This window comes from Gavialis gangeticus, unplaced genomic scaffold (assembly GCF_001723915.1).
Source record: "Gavialis gangeticus isolate Ggan-Ray unplaced genomic scaffold, GavGan_comp1, whole genome shotgun sequence".
Classification (NCBI taxonomy): Eukaryota; Metazoa; Chordata; order Crocodylia; family Gavialidae; genus Gavialis; species Gavialis gangeticus.
The window spans coordinates 38,446,121-38,469,425 of NW_017728994.1; the positions used below are offsets into that span (position 1 = coordinate 38,446,121).

At 40.9% G+C, this 23,305-nt stretch overlaps 1 protein-coding gene across 1 annotated transcript in view; it reads left to right on the forward strand.

The window, feature by feature from the left end:
- The window catches only part of HECTD2 (HECT domain E3 ubiquitin protein ligase 2), a 157,949-nt gene that overhangs the window by 109,320 nt on the left and 25,324 nt on the right, over positions 1 to 23,305 (forward strand). The window contains exons 8-16 of the mRNA XM_019502598.1: positions 1,163 to 1,272; positions 2,598 to 2,746; positions 7,132 to 7,255; positions 8,898 to 8,994; positions 10,184 to 10,291; positions 15,026 to 15,158; positions 18,305 to 18,393; positions 19,382 to 19,540; positions 22,291 to 22,365. Coding sequence (XP_019358143.1) covers positions 1,163 to 1,272; positions 2,598 to 2,746; positions 7,132 to 7,255; positions 8,898 to 8,994; positions 10,184 to 10,291; positions 15,026 to 15,158; positions 18,305 to 18,393; positions 19,382 to 19,540; positions 22,291 to 22,365 — 1,044 coding nt within the window. The remainder of the gene's footprint in view (positions 1 to 1,162; positions 1,273 to 2,597; positions 2,747 to 7,131; positions 7,256 to 8,897; positions 8,995 to 10,183; positions 10,292 to 15,025; positions 15,159 to 18,304; positions 18,394 to 19,381; positions 19,541 to 22,290; positions 22,366 to 23,305) is intronic.

A 23,305-nucleotide genomic window follows, 5' to 3' on the forward strand; every position in this document is an offset into this window, starting at 1 on the left:
AAAAAAAAAAAAAAAAAAAAAAAAAGAATTACTGCCTAAATACCATCTTGCAGGATGAGAGATCAAGGTACGTTTCTTATTTTGTCTGCTGTCGAGGTTTCTGTGGCATTCAGTTTTCATGTCCAGTACCTCAACAAGTTGTATTTAACACATTTTGAGCAGAATGCTAATGTTGCTCTAACAATTCAGGTTGTAATGTGGCAAGAATCATACATATTATCAGATAAATGCATCATAATCCAGTGGTTAGGTTGCCTGTGTTCTGTCAACATAGTATTGAGACATTTCTGCTACGGCTGCATTTCATTTGTAGTCTGAATTCTGCTAACAAAGGCAAGGCCCGTAAATGCATTTTCTGCACAAATAGCAGTTTTCTGGTATTTGGGGAGAAGGTCAGCTGAGAATCCTAACTGGTACCAGAAAAATATTTCAAGTTTCAACTAGGAAGTGTCATACCTACCCTTTTTCCCCACTGGTAGGGGTGGGGGACAGTGAGTCGTGAGTAAGGAGCACCAGCAGGGTTCAGCAAGCAGCCGGTCATGAGTGAGAAGCACTGGCAGGGCCAGGGGGCTGCAGGTTGGGAATGAGGGACAGCAGCAGGGTCAGGAGGCTGTAGGTCGGGGGCACTAGTGGGGCTTGTGGGTGAGGAATGAGGGGCTACAGTATGGGCAGGGGTAGGGCACTGGCATATCAGGGCTGCTCAGCACCACAAAGCTGCAGGGAGGGCAGCCAAAGCTGGATCTGTGTCCTCATGAGCAAAGAGGTCAGGAGGTGCTCTGATTTTTCCATGATAAAAATCAAAAGCCACAATATAGGTATTTAGAATGTATTTTATTGTAATGATTGAGGCACTGGTAGGCTTCAGATGGTAAATATATCAACAAAACGTGTTCAGCAAAACATGTTCAGCTGACATGCGCATGCATGCATGCACGCACGCGCGCACACACACGCATTTCATTTTTATCATGGAAAAGATGTGAATGTTGGTTGCTTTAATCAGAGAATTTGCATCTTTTTAAACAGAGGAAACCAGGTTCCCTGTTCATAACTGTGAATTAAAGTTGTAAATAAAGTATGCATTGGTTTTATTATCTTGTCTTTATTATAGTAATTATTTTAATAGGTTGCAATACTAACAATGTTTTAACATATTTTGCAGAATCCTCAGTTTAGTAACACATCAACATATGTCATCTATGCTCACTTGCTAAGACAGACAGCAGCTTTGGCAGAAGCTGATCATCATTTTCTAGTTCACTGGTTTAAAAAGTAAGTAAATATTTTTCATTCAGTAAGACTATGTTTATAGTACTTCCAAAGATGCTAGGTGCTTTTACAATCTAACAAGTTTTAGTTATATTAACTAGGGACTTTTTTAAAAGCATATTTGGGTGCTAACACAATCTTGCTTATAGTTTATACCTATTACAGTATTAAGTAAAACATTTTAAAATATTTTCTTTTATCCAGATGAGGAGTATATGCATTCAAGGCAAGACAAATTAAAGATAAAGGTTTTTCTGAAAATCTGTTCAAAATTAAAATATTAATACATATCTTTCCTTTTTTTTCTCATATTCCCCTCATGTTGTTTTCAGCTTAGTGTTGTAGCCTTGACTTGGTTTCACTATGGCATTTTTATATGCTAACTTGTTTCTTATTGATCAATTAAATTATATTCACTTAATTTTCACAAGTTGTTTTAATCTGCAGTTTTCTAGCTAAATAAGTATTTAAGCATGTAGCTTTGAAGGATTGATTTTAATTTATATTCTGTTACTGCCTATGGTCTTTATATTCCAAAGCCTGCATGCAGATTGCCATACTTAAGGGCTGCTTATGAAGGAGTCCTCCAGGAGTAGGTCCTGGCTCCGCAGGAAGGGGGTGCTCAGGTGCCTCTGTAGAACTATTCTTCCTCTGCCTATAAAGAGACCTTTCAGTGCAGTCTGCAGATGTAGTGGAAAAAGGAAGGAAAGAGCAAGTTGGGAGGTCATGCATAACTGTTCCCTCCCCACCTACTTCTAAATTATCAGACTAGAAGATTAGTTCAGACCTAGATTATTTTAACTTCAGCCTACATCTCGGTGGTAATACCTGTGAACTCTGAAGGAGTTGTACTTATAGGGGACAACGGGGCTATAGTTTCATCTAGGATTTGTTACTTTGCTTGAACATCCCTAGCATTTAAGGAAGTCTCTTTCTATTTATCAGTGACTTTTTCAAACATTTCTGAATAGAAAATTAAAAAAAAACCTTTCAGAATGAAAAGACCAGCGTCATAGAGTCTCTGTATTATGTTTTATATTATTAAACAGCCAGTTAACTTTACTTAGTAAAGGAGTATTTCATACATTACTGTTAAAAAGGTTGGTATCAGTTTAAACTATATCTAGTCTCTGTGGGATGCATTCACTAGGATTATTAAAAAATATAGCTCCCTGCCAATATTTAGCAATATGCAGATTTCATTAAACTTTATTTTTTGACTTTTTGTTGTGTGGTAAATACTACAGAAAAGAACATTAGAATCTATTACTGTGAATTTCAGTATAGGCTGTAATAGCACAAGAATAACTTAAGCATGTTTCTTCTAGGATTTCACAGAAACGGTTCAAGCAGTTGATGGACAGGTTGCTGCAATTCATTTCTTTACGTCTGTTTCCTGCAAAACCTGAAGAATTTCCACCCATGATAAAATGCACCTGGTGGATTCCATCAGCAACCAAAGTCTTGTCTTTGTTTAGTAGGTTTTTTTCTAAACTTGAAGTATTTTCAATTCACACTTCTATCAGAATGTACTTTGTTCTTTCTCCCACAAAGAGATTGATGTCACTCTACATAGGGCAACAAAACTGGAATGCCAGAAATTGGTAAGAAGATCGAGACCACAGCTTCAACAAGCCATTTTAGTCGCTTTTTCTTGAGGAAAATTTATACACGTCTTTCTTTTGCAACAGTAATCAATGATCCTTAAAACAGTAACAAACCAAAGTGAACAGAGGTTAAGATTTCACCTAGATTTAAAGCAGGAAACATTATTAAAGTGGTAGCTGCCAAAATATCTATAAGTAGATCCAGATATGTAAAATGGTTGGGGCACCTATACACATGATGGAACTTTGCTCCAATGCATGCTAATTGGCATGCATCAGAGCAGATAGCCTCCATATCACATGTATTCAGCATCTCCGCTTTTCAAAATGGCGGCAGGGGCGCTTTAACTAAAGCTCATTGAACAAGCTTTACTTAAAGTGCCCCTGCCACCATTTTGAAGCGCAGGGTGCTGAATGTATATGACACAGCAGGCACTTTACTTAAAACCACACTCAGAACCACTCTAATTACAGCCCCTCCCCCACTCCATCCCAGAGCATGTGCATAGATGCCCTGCTTTCAGCATCTGAGAGCGTCTTAAGTCCTGTAGTGTGATCCATAAAGACACCATTTCCCTGTTTAGGCACTGGGAAATTGTAAATGGTTATGCCTTCGCAAGTAAAGCCTTCCAGGTCCTCAATATTCTGCTATTGTACATTTCTGGAAGTATTGCCATCCTGGCAAGCTGTATGGATCTGTGCCTGAGCACAGTTAGTAGTCACGAAGTAGGCATCCTGCTACTTAAAATTTCCGAGGGATCTAATCCAGAGGCTTAGAACATATCTGATGTGTCACAAGTACTGTGTTAAACACAAACCACAGGAGTTTTAGCTACTTTAATTAAAACCTGGCTGGAGGAAGTGTTGGTCATGGTTCCACCTCTTTTATCATAGCTGAATGATTTGAAAGCTTGCTCAGAAAGTGGGAAACCTGGGTTCCATGCCCTTCTCAACCTGAAGAAGTTCAAATCTATGGGTGCATTTACATGTTATAATTAGCACATGCTAACTGTAAAAAATGTAAGGTAGTATTAAAGTTAGCACCTGCTGTCAGCATTCATAGGTTAAGAGTCAATGCAGGCAGTCCTTGGACTTGCAACACAATTGGTTCCTGAAAACTGCATCTTAAGTTGAAATGTCGTAACTTGGAGCCAATTTTCCTATAGGAACAGTGTTATAAATGAGGAATTGGTTTCTGAACCAAGGCACTATACCCTATTTTCACCAAAAATAATCCAGAATTTTGTACTCAATCAATTATAGATGAGTAATATAGCTACACTAATGCATTTATATTTTAAATAGCCATCATATTGATTTGGAAGGACTTCTTTGAGGTGACTTTGGACTTTTTGAAGGGCTCTTGGCTGGAGTCTTCTCAGGAGTCTTGGTTCCAGGTTTTTTTGGAGTCTTGTCTGCTTTCTTGAAGAAAGTATCCAAGGAAGTTTGGACAGATGTTCCTCAGGGAGATGGGTGATGCAGTGAACTTGTTAATTAAAGTGGCATGGCGTGGCCTTGGATCAAACATTGTGAAGTCAAAACTGACATCAGAAAGTTGAAACAGGTTGTCAGTTTATAAACATCGTAAGTGCTGTTCGTTGTAACTCAATGTCTTTAAGTCAAGGACTGCCTGTACCCTCTCTCGTGCACAGCTGAGACTTGCCACTGAAGGGCTTGCAAGCCTGGGCCTGGTTAGAAACTGCCAAGTCTGTTCCATGCCTTCCAAGCTTGCTGACTCTCTAGTAGGAGTATAGGCTCTAGGATGAGACCTGTGCCTTCCTGGAAGTTCACACGTACCTGACTGAGTCTGCATTGCTCCCACCAGACCCTGCAGCTGCCTGGTTGCTCCCCTCCTCCCACAGTTGTCTGACAGTTTCCCACCCACCTGACCCCACCCTTTTCCCTTCACTCTCTCCCTAGTTCCTCCTTCCTCTTTCCTCCCCCCTGCCCTCATCTCCCCTCTCTCCACTCACATGCGACTGGCTGGTTGTCCCTGGCTGTCCGTCCAGGGCAATAGTTTTGGACAGTGCAATAGCTAGTCCATGTGGGGAGTGGGAGCTAGAGGCAGTGCATCCTGGGATACTGAAGGCTACAAATTGCTGGTATTGGTCTTGTGGAACAAACTAACATTACTGCAATATGAGCTGCCTAATACTAGCTGGAGATGATCCTCACCTGAGGAAGATTATGTTGAGATGCTTAGAGGGTACTTAGCTCATCTCTTCCTGCTTTAACATGTGGACACTCCCATCTTAAGAGCATTTAACACATTTGAAAGTTAACATAGCAATACTCTGTCTCCCATCAAGCTTTTGGGAGACTGTTCATATGTTTTGCATTAAAGAGAGCAATTGAGTAAAATAAGTAATCGGTGGTAGGAGTAGGGGCTTTCAGGCTGTTAATCCCAATGTCACATAGGTATAACTCAGGGCTGCAGGTAGGAGCAAGGCAAGATTTGAAATGTACCCTTTCTTTTTACATGTTTCTTTTTGATTAGCTTTAGGTCTGAAAGAAATAGGTAGCTGTGTTAGTCAGGCAGAAGGCAGGGTAGCTATGCACCTTTATAAACTGACTAAACTGGAGATCTAAGTAAGCCCTCTGCCTATGAAAGCTAATGCTATACACCTCTGATTTGGTTAGTCTCTAAAGGCACCTATACATGTGCCCAACACCTGCTTAAAGCATTCGAATTAGAATGCATCAGAGAAGACTTGATTAGTCTAGTCTGCTGCAGTGTACTAAGTCGCATGCTCCAGCAGCCTTGGCATCACATGTAGTCACATGGTAATGGGGGCAAATGTGCTTTAGTTAAAGTGCCCTCGCAGCCATTTTACAGCATGGGACACTGAATGCATGAGGTGCTGTGGGCACTTTCATTAGGGCAGCTCTCAGGAGCAGCTCTAATTAAAGTGGTTCCCACCCCAGAGCACATGTAAAGATGCCCTAAAGGTGCAGCTCTGCCCCGCCTTCTGCCTACTTTATGCATCGTTTTGCTCAGCAGGCTTGCTGTTGCTGAATCCTATTTCAGATGCCTATTTTTCTGCATGTGTTATGTAGCAAATTTAGGGACCAGCTTGGGTTAGTGAATTCCATTCTGGTAGCCAGACATTTGTGTGGGATGTTTTTAAATCTATAATGTCCCCTTACCTACATATATATAATTGACTGAAGATCAGTTCCATCATGCTTTTAGTTGTGTGGGTTTGTGGGGTTGTTTGTTTTGTTTTGTTTTGTTTTGTTTTTCTCTTCCCCCTTGCCAGGATTGCAGTGAATTCTTAGGGGCATTGTATAATAGTGTCGTGTTACATCAGTAAGTTTGTTTGAAATGTCCTGAACTAATTTATCAGGATGTTAAAGGTGAGGTAAGGTATCCAGGTTATAGCCATATAGGTCTAGAGGAAAAAGCAATCGGGATTCATGGTAGAGGTTATATCTTTTATTAGATCAACTAGATTTTTGAAAAAAAAATGTCTTTAATTGCAAGCTTTTGGGCACAAATACCCTTCACCAGTCATCGGAAACAAGATTGTAAAAGTTCTCCTAGGTAGAAATGAAAGTTCATATTTCATAGGATTTCACAGATGAGTCAATAGATAGAAATACTCCTCTGGACAGGGTGAGGTAATGAATTGATTGATTTCTTAATCAATATGCCTTTCACTAATATCAGAGTAATGTGTTAACTCTATTTAGAGCTATTATGATTAATCTACACTTGGGGTCTTATTAATGTTATAGACTTGCATTGGCATTCAAGATTCTTTACATTTTTATGCTATATTTGAAAAAAAAATAAAGAAAAGGAAACAGAAAAAATTACTGTGGGATTTTGGTGTCTGTTATAAAAATAAGTCTCTGTTCATAAGCCTGAGCTTGATGTTTTTTAAGTTTAATGATAAAATCTGTTGAAGCTTTCTAAATACCAAAAAATTAAATTTAAAAGTATATCGTTAACATGCCATCTTTCCTTAAACTAGAGATGTGCCTGAAATCAGCACAAGAAAGCAACTTCAGTGTCTAAACTTACTATTCTTTTACTATATATATTTAAACCACTGATGTGATGACACAACATTTTTTTTATAATAAGGTAGTAATACTACTATGGGTAGTGTTGGAATAAGCTTTACTGTTTTGCTAGGTGATTTTTGATAAGTGAATTTCCACACACATTTGGTTTGTCTTCAGCATTGTCTTATTAGAGACAGTATTTCGGGAGAGTTCATAATATTGGTTCCATATATTTGCATTGCAGATGCTGCAAATAGTTTAGCTAGTCCTCCTATTATTTCATATACGGATTTCTACAATTCCACGCTGGATCATATTGATCTAATGGAAGAATATCATAACTGGCAGTGCTATGGAAATTCTCACAGGTAAGTGAGAAAAGTAGATGATGTATTTTGTTCAGCGTTGAATTTAAAAAAAAAAAAAAGCACCCTGTCATCTTTGGGTTTTTTGGGTTTTTTGGTAAGTATTGTATTATTCCTCAAAAAGTGGTTTAGACATTTTGGTTGAAATCCTGGTCCCAGTGAGATCATTGGATATTTCGCTATTGGCTTGAGTGGGGCAAGGATTCTACTATGCATGCGAATGAGATAACATAAAAGTTATAATCTGCTTTTATTATTTGCTATTACCAACATAGACTTGTATTTTATACTAATTGGATATTTCTTAATATGATCTATGTAACAGTGTAGAAAATTATTTTGGAGAATCGCACATTATGGCAGGAGCGGGCAATTATTTTGGGTGGAGCGCCGCTTACCCAGTTTTGGCAAGCTGTTGAGGGCCGCATGGGTAGCCCTGCCGCTGGACAGGGGTCTTGCCCCCTGATCACCCCTGATCCCCTGGGTCCTACTACCCCTGGCTCCTGTCATCTTTGACAGGAACCAAGGACAAATAAATATTAATTTTCTAAATTTTTTTAGGGGGCCCCGTGGGCCAGATAGAATGGCCTAGTGGGCTGAATCTGGCCTGCAGGCCATATTTTGTCCACCCCTACATTATGGGGAGAAATTTTACAATCTTTGAATTCTCCTTTGCCTGAAGAAGGGTGTTTGGGCCTGAAAGCTTGCAAAGAGAGACTTTTTTTTTTGCTAGTATTTAGTTGGTCTAATAAAAGATGTCACCTATACCCCAAGAGTTTTGTCTGCCTATACATTCAGGGGTGCATACATTCTTCCTCCCTTTGTCACGTACTTATGATAAGACATCTAGCAGAATTAGCAGATTTGTTGGAGGTGTATGCATTTATATGAAGGTGTATTCTGTACCTGATTAGCATTTTACTGTGCCCATTGTATCACATAAACTTTCAGATGCTACATGCATCTCTTCAGTATTTGCCTCTGATCCTGCAAAATTTCAACTGCATGTTTAATTTTGTACCTTGTCATTACTTTCAATGAAGTCCTTTGGATTATTTTCAATGCATGAAGCTGTGCACATGTGTAAATCCTAACATGCTTGGAGACTTGCAAGAGAATTCTTACTATCATCTCTGTAAATCAGACTCCTCTAGGTTCTATATATAATCACCAGGGATCCTGGTTTTCCCTGATTAAAAAAAAATCCCCAGTTTTCAGACTAAAAAAAAGTAACCCCAAATCCACATTTTTCTATGATTACAATGAAACACCACTAATATAGAGAGAGATATTAGTGGTGCTTCATTTTAATCAAGGTAAATGTGGATTCTGGGTTACTTTTTTAGTCTGAAAATTGGGGACTTTTTATCAGAGAAAACAGAGATCCCTGATGATCACTTCTGGTTATTTAAATGGAAGAAAACTTAATCTAAGTTATTTCAGTATTGTATTCATTTTTTGCATTTTATTCAAGTTGTACAATGAAATTAAGATTTCAGGTTCTCGTTGAGACACAGGATATCTGTCTGGTTTACCAACATAATACTGAATTAGTTGAACTTTTGCAGAACTTATAGCATAGAATTCTTTTCCTGAATTCTAAAAGAAATGTTGTATTTAACTTCCTATCTATTTTATTACTTAGGTTTTCCTTCTGTCAGTACCCATTCATCATTTCTATAGCAGCAAAAAAAGTTATTATTCAGAGGGACTCAGAACAGCAGATGATAAGCATAGCACGTGTAAGTCTTTGGGATAAATGTCTTTTTCACAATCACTACAATGTTATACAGTTTAATTTACTAATAATTCCATAGAAATATTTTTTATCTCTGAAATTTAAGATTTCTCTGGGAAAATAAATTTAACTGTTTTACTAGTCTTTGGATGCATCTACACAAGCAATTAGCACATAGCAATAAACTACAGTGCATTTCGCACCAAAGTTTTTTCTCTCAGGCACAGGATTTACACAGGCACCCAGTACCACAGCATGTTGAGCTGAGGCAGAGCAGCCCTAGTCTGTCAGGAGACCTGGAGGATCAGCCTGTCAGCCTGGGGCTGCTCCGCCCTGGCTCAATGTACCGCAGAGGAGCTGGCTGGGGCATGAGAAGGGTGCAACAGTGTGCTGCTAACTAGCAAGCAGCCTCCAAGCTGTAGCACCCTCATGCCCCAGCAAGCCCCAGTCACTTTACACATGGGTTTTGGTGCATGTAACTACCCCACTGTAGGATAGTACTTGTCCTGGACAGTACCATCCTACAGTGGAGTTAATTAATATACTGCACCTGAATGCCAGTGCATATGTAGATGGTGATGCTTTACTGCAAAGCTAATTAGTCAGCTCCTCAGTAAAGCGCATGTCTAGATGCACCCCTTATCTTTTAACTAAAGTAATTGACAGACATTCAGTTAAAAGCATATTTGGGATCTGATCTGTGCCTGGCAGGAGGCATGATTGTGAGACTGGGGATCAAATCCCAATTGCACCATATTGCTAATGCTGATCAGTGGTTCAAGCCACGGGAACACATGCAGCCCTTGGTTGGACCTACTCAAAAGTTCTATTAATTGAGGAGAGGGGCGGAAGAGGATTTTAAGGATTGTTCCACAACACAACCAATACCTGTTTATTTACTCTTCTTATTAAGATTATTTCAATGTTACATCACACAGTGTTAAATATATAGTGAGTGTAGACTGCTTTAGAAAATATTTTCTGTTGATATCCATCCCTAAAAAGAACCTCTCTGAGAAACTTTTGTCATTGCTTTTGACCAAACAACTGACATTTTAGAAGCTGATATTTATTTCACTGCTGCTCTAAAGCAAAGATTCCATGCATTTAATTAATGCCATTGTCTGCTTTTCTGAAGTTTTTTAAAGCAAATTTGTGTGTAAAACTTTTTTCTTTTTTTAAATTCTAAATAGCAAAGTCTTGTGGACAAAGTCTCTCGCAGGCAGAAACCCGACATGAATATGTTATTCCTAAATGTGAAAGTGAGGAGAACACACCTTGTTAGTGACTCACTTGATGAGGTACAGAGGACGTAAATGAAGAGTGGTTTGTTATAAAGTAACTCTGTCTTTTCAGTTCAAATGATAGGTTATATTGAAAGCTTTTATGAGAGCTGTGAATTCTCGTTATTGTTATGTGGTATTTGTAATTAAAGTATTGTATTGCAAAAGTAATAATGCAGAAGATTTTGAGATAATATCCTGAGTTTCACTTTTTGTCATGGTATTCCTGTATACCTACTAATCTCACATGTAGGCAAAACCTATATAGACATATGTACTTGCATGCCATCTAAATTTAGCTTAATTATTCATCGTTAGGGATCTGGGTTTTCCGTTCACCACAGAAAAACACAGTAAAACCTGGATTTTCTGTTTATAAGGAAAAAATGTGGGAAATGGTGGGTTTCTTGCAGCCTGGCAGAGTTCCAGCTTGCAAGTTGCTGAGGGGAGCAGGAGAAGGGCAGTCAGGCAGGAGACACCATGTGCATGTGTGCACATACATATGCACATGGCAGCCTGGATAGCACCTCCCGCAGCTCCGTGCGCATAAGGTGGCGGGAAGCATGGAAGAGGCCCCCATAGTAAGGAAAGGGGTTGAGTAGGGCTGGGGTTGGTGCCTGGGACTGCTGCCTAGCTGGGGTGGTGCATGGGGCCTGGGGCCCAGGGCTGGAATGCACGGCTGCTGGACATGGGCTGGAAGCAGGATGGAGCTGCAGGCGACTCATCTGGGGGCAATGGGGGGCTGGCTCCCTGCTGCTGTGCATACTCCTGGAGGGGGCTTGGGGGACACATGCCTCTTAGGTTTTGCACAGGGCAGGGGTGGGTGCCTCAGCTCCCTTCCCTACTTCCCTTGCCCTGGGGGCCTCTGTGGCCCAAGAGGCAGGACCCAGCACAGTAGGCCAGAGCAGGGTGGGGAAGCTCAGTGCTGCAGCCAGGAGCCCTGCACCACCATGGCAAAGCGCCCCCTACCTGCCAGGCAGTAGAGGAGGTGGTGTTATGAAGTTGTATCCCCTGCTGCTGCCAGGTGGGTGGGGGGCACCTTGCCATGGCAGTGTGGGGCTCACATCAGTGACACTGAGCCTACCCTCCCCACTCTGCCCTGCTGTGCCGGGTCCCACCTGCTGGGCTGTGGAGGCACCAACGGAGAGGGCAGCAAGGCAGGAAGCCCCAAGCCTACAGAGAGCAGCCCATGTCCAGTCCCCCACGGACTCCACTCTGGTTGTACTGCCCATGGGGGAGGGGGAGCCAGGCTCTGTGCTCCACTCCCCACTCAGGCTGCAGCAGGTGCTGCCTCCCATAGGCAGCAGCTGGGGTTTGGGCACTACTGGGGAGGGCAGCAGGCTGCAGACCTGGGTCCCTGGCCCTAGAGCTCTGGCAACTGGGGTCCCCCTCTGGCAGGGCTGGGTGGGGTGGGGCATTGGGTGGGGAGTGAGGAGCACTGACAGGGTCCATGGGGCAGTGGGTAGGGAGAGTGAGGGGCACCAGCAGAGTCAAGGGGGCATTAGGTGGGGAATGAGGGGCAATGGCATGGGCAGGGCACCAGCATATCTGGCCTTCTCAACACCACAAAGCAGTGGGGAGGGAAAGCCACAGCTGAACCCACATCCTGGTGAGTGAAGGGGGCAAGAGGGCTCTGATTTTCCATGATGAAAAAAACAAAATCAAACACCAAAATATATAGAATTAATTTTATTACAGTGATTGAGGCACTGGTAGGCTTCCAAATTGCTGTAAAATTGTAAATATAACAATAAAACATTGTGTTCAACTGATACCTATACATAGAGTGGAATTATATTTTAATCACAGAAAAACACAGATTTTGGGGTGGGGGCGTTAATCAGATCATTTGCAACTTATTTATTTATTTATTTATTTATTTATTTTTAGTAGAGACAACCAAGATCCGTGTTGATCATATTGCATTATACTAAACGTTTATATAAGGGTGAAGTATGCTGCATGAGAATCTAGTTCTATTGTTCCACAGTAGTAGCTTCAGCTTTTTCTAATCTATCTCTCTATATTTTGAATTTCTTTTTCCTTCACTGCCTTTTCTTTTCACAGTTTTTAATTAGTTTAAGCTTTAAGCTTTATTTTCCTAAATACTTATTTAAATTTTTAACTGATCCCTGTGTGTGTTTCTTTCATTTCTAAACAGCAGATTATTTTGAGTAGCATTGGGAAGAGAAACATATGCGTCTGTTTCTTTTCAGTCAGCCAAACCTTGTTAATCAGCATTAATCACATCTTGTTCCCTGATCTTCCTCAAAACCTAAAAATAGTTGGTTGGCTTTGAAAAATAATTGTAAATGATAAAAAGGTGAAAGAAAATTTCAAGACAGTCATTAAATAGTTAACATTTGTTAACTCATCAAACTTTAAGATTCTTCTATAATAATTTACCTTTATTATAAATGTACTCACTTATAAATATAAATGCCTGCTTCCTTAGATTTTATTTCACTTCTGCTGCTTTTTCTCCATTTCTGCCGTCATAACACAGAAGTGCGATGGAATCTCCCTTTGCATTGGCCATTCTCTCTGTTTTGAAGAAAATAAAAGATGCTTTGTTTCATATATTTCAAGTATTTGAAGCAATCTTTAGAAGAATAAAATTGGGGTTCAGATCAAGTTAAGTTATGCAAATATACAAAAAGAAAAAAAAATCTTGTTGCAATAGAAACTTACCAATGTATGAATAAATGGAATGCAGGAGCTGTTATAACCCATGCTGCATTCTTGCTGGTTTAATGTCTTCCCATTATTAGAAGAAAGTTGTTAGGTCATACTAATGCCTTTGGCTAATTGTGAAAAGCTGTAATCTGAGGAAGATATAACAAAAACTTTCATAAAGCCGTACACATGGAGACACATGGATAAAAACATCTGCCCACTAGGGCTGTGTGAAATTTCCCTGGCTGTTTTGTTTCAGTGCTGTTTTGACTTGTTTCAAGCCTGAAACAGCTAAATCAAAATGAAACCAAGAGCTTCAAAACAGCCTCAAAACGAAATGAGGGCAGTCCAAACATTTTGAAAGTTTCAAACTGTTTCGAGTTTCGAAGCTGAAGATGGGCTTGCCTGCAGGGGAACGGAAAGTAAGGAGAGGGAGGGGGAGGAGGGGGAAAGGACACAGTGAGGGCATGCCTTAACACACGCTGGAAAAGAAGCTGCTTCAGGAGAGGAAAGAAAAGCTCTGTCAGTTTGACTGCCTGAGAGGCTGCTGGTGCTACTGTGCTGTTCCTCACTAGTTATTATTTTACCTGTGTTATTTAAAGTGGTGGACCGGTCTGAGGCTGTAGGGGAGGAGGAGACCTCACTGGGGCACACTACTATCATGTAGAGGCCCCAGCACCAGTCACAGATGTCACGAGTTTTGCTTGTCAGCAGTTTGAGGTGCAGTTTCCCAGAGACCCCTGCACCTATCTCCTTGAAACTTGGCAGGCTTCATGCCCTCAGACGGGGCTACCAGCCCTACTGTTTTCATCCAAATCTGCCAAAATTGACTAAGCTATAGGTAGTTTTGTGCTTCCCTATTATAGCCTGTGGGCAAAACGTTGGAACAGCAAAACGGTTTAGACAAAATGAAATGGAACAGTGCTTTGAAACAAAATGAAACTCTAAATGAAACACTGTCCAGCTGAAACAGCAAACTAGAAGTAGAAACAAACCAGTGCTGTTTCGCACAGCCCTACTGCCCACTAGGGTATTAGGTAGTAAGCCACAGCTTTGTTAAAAGAGTTAAATTCTCAAGTAGATGGTACCTCAGTCCTATCAAGGAAAAAATGCTTCAGTGTAGAATGACATGAATTTGTCATAACAACAAGAGTCAAACACCCTTTGCTGGACCTCTTTAAAGCCATGTCTTCATAGTAAATATCCCTAGCAGCAGTGCCCTGCAGCATGCTGTGCTGCTCTGGGTAGGCTGCTGCTTTAAGTGGAAACAGTGTAGCTGACTGCATAGTACTTTAAACAGGTTAATTGACATCTTTGGGTGACACTGTCACTTATCCTATCTTCAAGCTAATTAGGCTACCTACATGGTTGACAGCATCACGACCAGAGGTCTAACCTAAGTCACTTGGGGGATGCAGACAATTGCTAGGAGTTTCCCATATGGATACTATACCAATGATGAAGGAATAGAAAGAGCAGGTTCCCTAATGAAACCAAACTTTTCCAGAAAGTTACTGGATTCTATGCTCACGGTTTTACCAAACCTAGTCTGCTGCTTGGTATGTTATATGGAACAGTAGCCAAAAGTTGTGATGTTCTGGTCCATGTCTTATCTACCAAACAACTCTCAAGTTTTGACAGGAAAGTGGGAAAAACCCTCAGTTCACCAGTCACTTGTGTACTGCAGGAAATTTCCTCCCCATCTCTCCCAGAAGAACAAATTGGTTAGGCCTGCAGGATAGTGGGAGGAGATGGTTCTTCCATTTCCAGGAGTGAGAACTCTGAGAGAGCTCTTTGAATGTCGGTAAGATAGCATCCAAGCCCAGAAGAGCTGGGTCAGGTGCTGGGAGTGGGAATTGTGGTTTCCTTCGTTTCCCAGACCAGACAGTTTGTTGCATGTAGATTTAATGTATGAATTAGAATTTAGTAAATGTGTATAAAATAAAAAATACAAATAGCTATAGCGATGAAAATGTATTATCCAAAAATGTTTCTACTTATATGTACATGTATATATTATATTTTATATATAATGTAATAACATTGATCAAATGCAGTTCTTTATTTTTTTAATAGCTGACAAGGAAGAGAGCAGATTTAAAAAAGAAGTTGAAAGTTACATTTGTAGGGGAGGCTGGACTTGATATGGGTGGTCTGACAAAAGAATGGTTTCTTCTCCTGATTCGCCAGATCTTTCACCCAGACTATGGTGAGTCCTCATAGTTAAGCTTTTAAAATTAATTAATTTAAAAATCAAATTAATTGAAGCATTATTTTAAGCCTTTAGGTTAATGGTTTCTATTCAGGGAGCATATCTGAGCTAGAGCAATGTGGGCAGAAAGGTGGGTCATTTTGTGAGAGTTGTGGATGGAGATGGAAATAATGACCAATAGCAGTTTTTAGTTGCAAAAGCAAAGGAGCAAAAACTACAGTTGTATGTTGGTCATTTAAAAAAATAAGAAAAACTTCAGGCTTAGATATTGGATGAAGACCTGTGACAAGTTGGCATTCATTGAGACAGTTCAAGTGCATTGGAAGAGTTGAAACTTCTTTTCACTGGTTTATCACATTAGACCAGTGGTTACAAAGCTTTTGAGACTCAAGGCGCCCCTCCAGAAGTTTTTTGAACCAAGTGGTGGCCCATTTAAAAAACTAATTTATATATTACCTCCTTGCAGATGGGGCCAAGCTTGGGAGAGAGCAGATAAAGACAGCTTGACCCTGCACTTATCTGCTTATCTCCTTACATCTTGCTTATCTCCTCATCTGGTGGCACCCTTCTAAGGATCTTGTGGCACCTGTGTGCTGCATCACCCCAATTAAGGATCACTGCATTAGAGAGTTTAGTAAACTCTGATCAGGGGAAGTTATAGAATGTAGAGTGAAGGCAGTGAAATTAATTCTTTGGGGCTTGGGTCACCTTAAATCTAATTCGGTCCAATATGACCAGAGTAATGTTAATCCATTCCTGGTATTTGCTCACAATGTCCATTAGCTGCTTTCTTCTTTATCTTGCATTGTCTGCCTTTGTTGAGTCCTCCACTGTAGCTGTTTGGGGAGGGAGGGCAGTGGTTGCATAGATTTACTGAGCTATTTAAGAACATGTGGCTGAAATTTTGCTGTGCCCAGCAGGGTGGAAAACTGCTGATTTTTGCAGTGGTCCAAATATAAATGGTTCAGATTTTCAGTAATCATTTACTGTGTAAGAGACTTGGGGGATCATCATTGACCACAAGATGAGCATGAGCCTTCAATGCAATGCTGTGGCTAGTAAAGCGAGCATCCATAAATGCTTCTCAAGCAGATCCCAGGATGTCATTCTCCCCTGATACTCGGCCTTGGTGAGGCCACAGCTGGAGTACTGCGTCCAGTTTTGGGCCCCACCATTCAAAAAGGATGTGGAGAAGCTTGCGAGAGTCCAGAGAAGAGCCACGCACATGATCAGAGGTCAGGAAAACAGACCTTACGATAACGGGATGAGAGCTATGGGGCTCTTTAGCCTGGAAAAGCGCAAGCTCAGGGGTGATCTGATGGCCACCTATAAGTTTATTGGGTGTTCACCAGGACCTGGGGCAACGTTTGATTCACCAGAGCACCCCAAGGGATGATGAGGTCAAACAGTTATAAGCTCCTGCAAGACCATTTCAGGCTGGACATAAGGAAGAATTTCTTTGCTGTCCGAGCCCCGAAGGTCTGGAATAGCTTGCCATCGGAGGTGGTTCAAGCAACTACTTTGAACGCCTTCAAGAGAAATTTGGATGCTTATCTTGCTGGGATCCTATGACCCCAGCTGACTTCCTGCCCTTTGGGCGGGGGGCTGGACTCTATGATCTTCTGAGGTCCCTTCCAGCCCTAATGTCTATGAATTTATTAAGCTTTAGTAGTCTGATGGAGGTGCCTACATGAGAGTCCATTTCAAGTGCTTGTCAATATAAGTTCCACTGCTAGTGTACATGCTTTCAGTGTATTTGCAGCAGAATTTTTCAATCATGTTTTCTTCAGAAATGGATCACCGAACAGGGATAAGAAAGTATGTGAGGGTCTGGAAGGCTCTAGAACGGGATGGATTAGCCAAGTATATCATTTCCAGATGATTTCTCTAAAGCAAGAACATGACATTAAAACTCTTTCCAAATGAAGAAGATGATAGGAACATGGAAGTGGATTTGTATGCTGTTCCTAACTGAACAATTAAATCTGCTGTCTTCGTATTAATGGAGTTTTGATCCAGTTGATTTACACTTAGGAATTTTTTATTTTGGAGGTGGTTCAAGCTGCCTGTATTGTGGGCTTGCCATTGTTGTAATTGCTTTCAGTTTAATGGATATCATTGCAATGGAGGTTATCACTGGTCTGGGGCATATCTGTTTGTTTGTTGTGATGCACCTTTCACTGGCATTGCTATCAACTTTGCCTTTTGTGATAATATGTCTTGTGACGTGTGTTGCTGAATGTGTGGCAGCATTCTCCAAGGCTGTCTAGTAATACTGACGATGGAAAAGGAGGATAATGTCTAGCATGAATGCATATGTAGACGTACACTTGCAAAGGATGTGCGATCTCCCTCACGGGAAGTTTTTTATGTGTAAGTTAGATAGGGATGTTCTTGGCCTGAGCTTAAGGTTGGCCTTGGTGACCTCCTTGGTAACCATATTTTTCTGTGGGTGCAGGCAGACATTAAGGTCTCACTAACAGGCTTTATATAGTGCCATGAGTTGGGACCCTCCTTCCTCCCAGCTTTGCCTGTTGGGTCAGGGAGGGGGCTGGAGCCAGCCTGCACTGACCCTGACCAGCAGGTGGGGGCACTCCAGAAGCCTCGAAGGAGGTTGCCAAACCACCCCTTTCTCCCCCCTCCCCACCCCCCAGCCCCGAGCTCTTGTGCATTCAGCAGGGAAGGGAGGGAGAACAAGAGGGAGCTCCTGGCTGCTGAATGGCCAGAGCTGCGAAGGTGCAGGGATGGGGGAAATTGAGCCCTCTTGCCTTGCTGTCCCAACCCAAGGTAGCTGAGGGGGGGGCCCGTAAAGCAAAGGGGCTCTTCCCCACCCCCCCTTGCCATTCAACAAGTGGGAGCTCCTACCGCTCTCCCCACCCCCTGTGTGGAAAAATGTTGGAGGGAACACAAGCTGATTTGTCCAGGATTTATTTTTCACACAACTGGACATTTTAAAAGCCCTCTGCTGCTGTGAACATGTTATGACGTGGATGTAGAGCTCTTTCAGGGGCCAGATTGCTCAGAAAATGTCACTTCTGTCTGCGCCCATCATAATAAAAATATGGAAGAATAAGATACAATTATGTGCTTTGGGGAAATGGTTTATTATGGATAAACATGAAAATAATTTTGGTATTTTACAGGTATGTTTACATATCACAAGGATTCACACTGTCATTGGTTTAGCAGCTTTAAATGTGAAAACTACTCTGAATTCCGATTGGTTGGAGCTGTATCCTTTGTCCATGACAGAGTACTACGTGATTAGTACCTTAATTAGTTAACTGTGTAAAAATAAAACAGCAGGAATGTCTGAAAAAAATACAACAGACTTTTTAAGCTTTTAGCATGGTTTTCCTTTTTCAGGTGAGATCCCTTTTTAATTTTATATAGCCAAAATAGAATACAGTAAAATTTGTAGAAGAAAACTAAAAATAAGAAAAAAAAATATTTTAACTACTTGTATATACATAGGCATGATTACTAGGAATCAAACACTTTAATTCTGGCATTTCCCAGTTTTGAAATATTTCCTGGTAGTCCGTAGAATAAATCATGCAGATCCCATAAATCAGAGTTTTCATAGGTTCTTAATAATTATGTTTCTTCTTATTTTTTGGTTACCAAACCTGCTATCTAATACTTGGTCCAATTTGCACAAGAGCTCCAAGGCTCCAGTTATCCAGGGCAGCATTCAGCTGTGCTACCAATTTCCCTTTTTTTTATTTTCTGCCACCTAGTGGGTCATACAGACAGTAGTCGCCTTCATAGCACCTCCTTCATTACCAATTTGTGGGAACATCCTGAAATTGTCAGCTATAGAATGTCATGATCATCATAGGTCTTACCTAATGTTTTTTCTATTTTTATTGCAGCATTGATATTAAGAATACAGAATTCTTGGATTAAAATTACTGTATCTGTAGTTTTAATGTTAACCAGTATGTCCTTGCATTAGTAATATAGTATCTTGAGTATAAAGGATTTCAAGAGTTCATCAAATTGCATTCTATAGTAATTTTAATCTTATTTACTCAAAATATGACATAAGGTTGCATTTAGATTTAAATAATGATAGACATGAAAAAAGGAACATAATTTTTTTACTTAAATTAGTGTTGTGAGTACTCTGTGTATATTAAGTTGTTTATCCAAGATTGCCTAAAATTATTATTTAATAATAAGAAGGTAATTTTCCATTTAACATTTGACATTTATAGCTTATGGGACTCGCTGTATATAATAGTATTACCTTGGATATTCGCTTCCCACCCTGCTGTTACAAGAAACTGTTGAGTCCTCCCATTGTTCCTTGTGATCAAAATACTCCTGTAGGCATCTGTGACGTTACATTAAATGACCTGTATCAGATTATGCCTGTAAGTATAAATCATTATTTTAAAGGTTGATTTATTGAAATAGCTAGTTTAATTTGATTACTTGGTTGCTTCTGTTTTTGTTTCATGTACATATAATAGTTGCTTTTCAGTATGTTTACAACTTTCTATACTATTTGCCTTTTAGGCTGCCTTTTTGTGCTAAATCTCTGCTTGCCTACTCCTAAAAAGTTGAACCAAAATATCCTTTGTATTATTTGAGTTTATGGGGAAAAACTGGAGGGCAACACAACTGCAGAATTGTATTCTGGGAGACCCATGTTATCCCCTGCAGTCAGTAGATTTAGTAAAGTTATTGAGCATGCATCAGTTCTGGAGGAACTAAACTTTCCAACCTACCTACACATGGCCCCATCTATTATTTTGTGACCAAAATCCATGCTAGGGACAGCATGAACTTAGTCTTAAACCTCTCCCCCTTGGTCAGGGGTTTCAAATGTATATGGCCCAGATCTGGCCTGTGGAACCCCTCCATCTGGCCTCCGGTGCTGCCCCATGGTCTGATCAGACCCACAAAGGGTACGGCATGTGTCCATAGCGCAGAACCAGTCCATGTGGCAGATGAGTTTGACACCATTACCTTGACATAACTGCCATTTCAGTTCCTTTCTTCACAAGTCTCAGTCTTGAATTGTAAAGTCAAAGATGATATTTGTATGCAGTTTCTTAAGTGAAGAAACAAAGAGATACCTAAATGAGGACAGGATCTTGAGCTTTTTTTGCTTTGCAGAAAAGCACTGTATCTATGAGTAGGGTTCCCCTTTAAATACCAGCAACCCTAGTGCCTATTGCTTTCATTGTTGAGGAGGCAAAGCATTTTTTCAGATAAAGATATGCAGACATGCAGATTTACAAAACTTAGCTAGAACATATGAAGATGCAGGTAACTGCCTACTGGGATTTTCGTGAGTGAGTTAGGTGGCTGCCATCTGTTGACTATCCATGTAAGTGAAGAGTCTAACCTGCCTAGGTGCTTTTGCAAATACCTTTAGGGGCACCTGTACACAAGCGTGGTGCCTGCTCTGACATGTGGTAACTTGATTAACTGGGTCTGCTGGAGTGTGCTAATTAACAAACTCCAGCAGTCTTGGCATCATGTGTATTCAGCGTCCCCGCACTTTAACTAAAGCTCATCAAACGGGATTTAGTTAAAGCGCCCCCGCCACCATATTGAAGTGTGGGGCGCTGAATAAATGAGATGCTGCAGGCACTTTAGAGTGGCTCTCAAGAGCCGCTCTAATTAAAGCACTCCCTGCCCCCCCACACACACTCCTCAGTATGTGTGAAGATGCCCTACGTGTTTAACTTCCTCGTTAGAAGGCTAAGTACATATTTAAAACTTGGCCCTTCGTGTTCTCATGTCACAGGAGGGAGTTTATATGGCTGGACATAAAGGGTGCAGACAGAAGTGTAACTCCCAGCTGTAACTCAGAAATATTTCTCCAAAATTTTCTGAGTTACAACATTACCCCAGACCAAACAGAAGTTCACTGTTGGTTCCAGGGGGTAGGGGAATCTAGCTGCCTGCTGGGAGCATGCACCCAGGTTCCCATAGCAACTGCCAGGCTCTCTGCCAGTGCTTGCTGTCTTCAGAATGGGAGGGGGAAAAGGCAATGGAGGAAGCTTGTTCTTGTAGCTCCCCAGCTAGTGCTGATGGGTGGGGTAGGTAAATTGGAGCCCACCCACCTGGGGTGGGGAGACGGGCTCCAGTACAACTGCCCCACTCTGCAGGGGGTGTTGAAAAAGCCACAGATTGAACTCCCTCCACTCCCTTTCCCCACTTCCATTCTGAAAACAGCAACAGGCTAGGAGCTCAGTGGACACAAGTTACAAAAGACGCTACATTTTGAAGCATCTTTTTCTGATACCTCATGCAGTGAGGGGTCAGATTTTCACCCAGTCAGCCATTTTTTAAGCTGTCAGCAGCCATGCACTTCTGTTTGGTCACAGCTATAAACTGCTGTCTTGTCCAGATCAGGCAAAAATTGTCACTTCTGTCTGCAACCAAAGCAATATTATTTATCTGGATAGAGTGAAGCCTTTCATTAGGTCATTATATTGGTGTTTGAGGAGAAGTTTATTTCTTCCTCATTAACTTGCTTCTCCAGCCCCCCACTGTAAGCAGGTAATATGCAAAAAGAGATCCTAATGATCACAAAGAAATACCACATAAAAAAAATTGAAGAGCTATCTTAAGTTTAGCATCTGATCTTCACCCCATTGTCAAAGCTGTCATGATTTTGTGGGGGGGGTTTAAAGAAAAGGTAAAGATAAGAAGTAAACTTCCACTACTGCCTAAAAGCTTCCGTAATTCATCTTCCAAGGGCAAGCGTTCTGAAGAGCCATGCCTCTCCTAGAATGGATGATCAGCTTCTTTGGCCCTTAGACTCCAGTTTGCTCATTGCAGACCTAGATACCAGTCTACGTAATCCACTTAACCATGATAATCACAAAATCCCTCTTCTGTAATCATTTATTCTGAATGCCTGGTTTCTACTAATATTAGGGTTGGTGCTATACAGAAATCTTATAGCAGGATAACTTTCTGGGGGTTTCATCCAACTGATAAGAATTTGTGTATGGCTTTTGTATTCTCCCACTGAGGAGTTTGTAAGATTTCACAATAGTTTTAAAATGAGATGGAATGATTACCCACTAGAAATGGCTTGAAAAGGACATGGTGGAATTGTATCTAATTCGATAAATTTAGTGAACTTTTTTTTTTTTTGCAGGAGTTAGCCCATGGACTAAATGAACTCCTATCCTATGAAGGCAATGTTGAAGAAGATTTCTATTCAACCTTCCAGGTACTATAAGTAGGAAAATTCTAAGTGATTATCAAATTAGATCAATAGATCTGTCCATGTCTCCAGTGGATTGGTTCAGCCTTTAGTTGGGTAAGGGGTAAGAGGCTATAAGGTAATGATGGCCAACCTTTGGCACACTTGCCACATGTGGCATGGGCAATCTTCGTGACATGCATTGAGAGATCGGGGGACAGGCAGGACAGCTACAGATAGGGCAGGAAGCAGAAAAAAGAGCAACAACAAAGGAAGGGGATCAGAGTTACACTTGGGAAGAGCACAGGGCTGACCTTGTGGTATATCTGCCAAAAGTTGGCCTCCAGTGCTATAAAGCTTTCCTGAATTTGAAAGTTACTGTGATCCTATTGCTTCACAAAACTGAAGCAAGCCTGGTTGGATCACAATAGAGTCCTGCTGTGACTCTGTCGTGGTCCAACCAGGCTTGCTTCAGTTTTGGAGGATTGGCTCAGTCTGGAAGTTGAGCTGAAAATATGATTTGGGTAGAGACTTGCCCAAGTTAAAATATTTATCTAGCCCTGAAATATAGTGGGTAACTATTTGATATAGTCAAGCCCAGAAGTCTGGCTTAGAGATCCCTGTTCCAGTTATGAAAGAGTTGGTATGATGTAGGAATTTAGCCTAGGTAAAGATGTGTTCTAGCATATAGTCACTTTAGTTCAGTCAGGAAAATTGACTTTAATCCCCATGCAAGCCTGAAAACGTTTTAAATTGGACATCAGCTTATTCTTGTTCAGTTTGTTTTGCTGTAGTTCAGTTATTGTTATCAAGTGGTATGGAAATGTTCATAACATAAATTATTTTCATTTCTATGGGACATACAATTAAGAGTTTTTTTTCTTCCAACATACTTAATGGACATCTATACATGCACTCCAAGGTGGGGGAGAGGAGGGTTAATTAGCGGCTCTGAGAGCTGGGATGA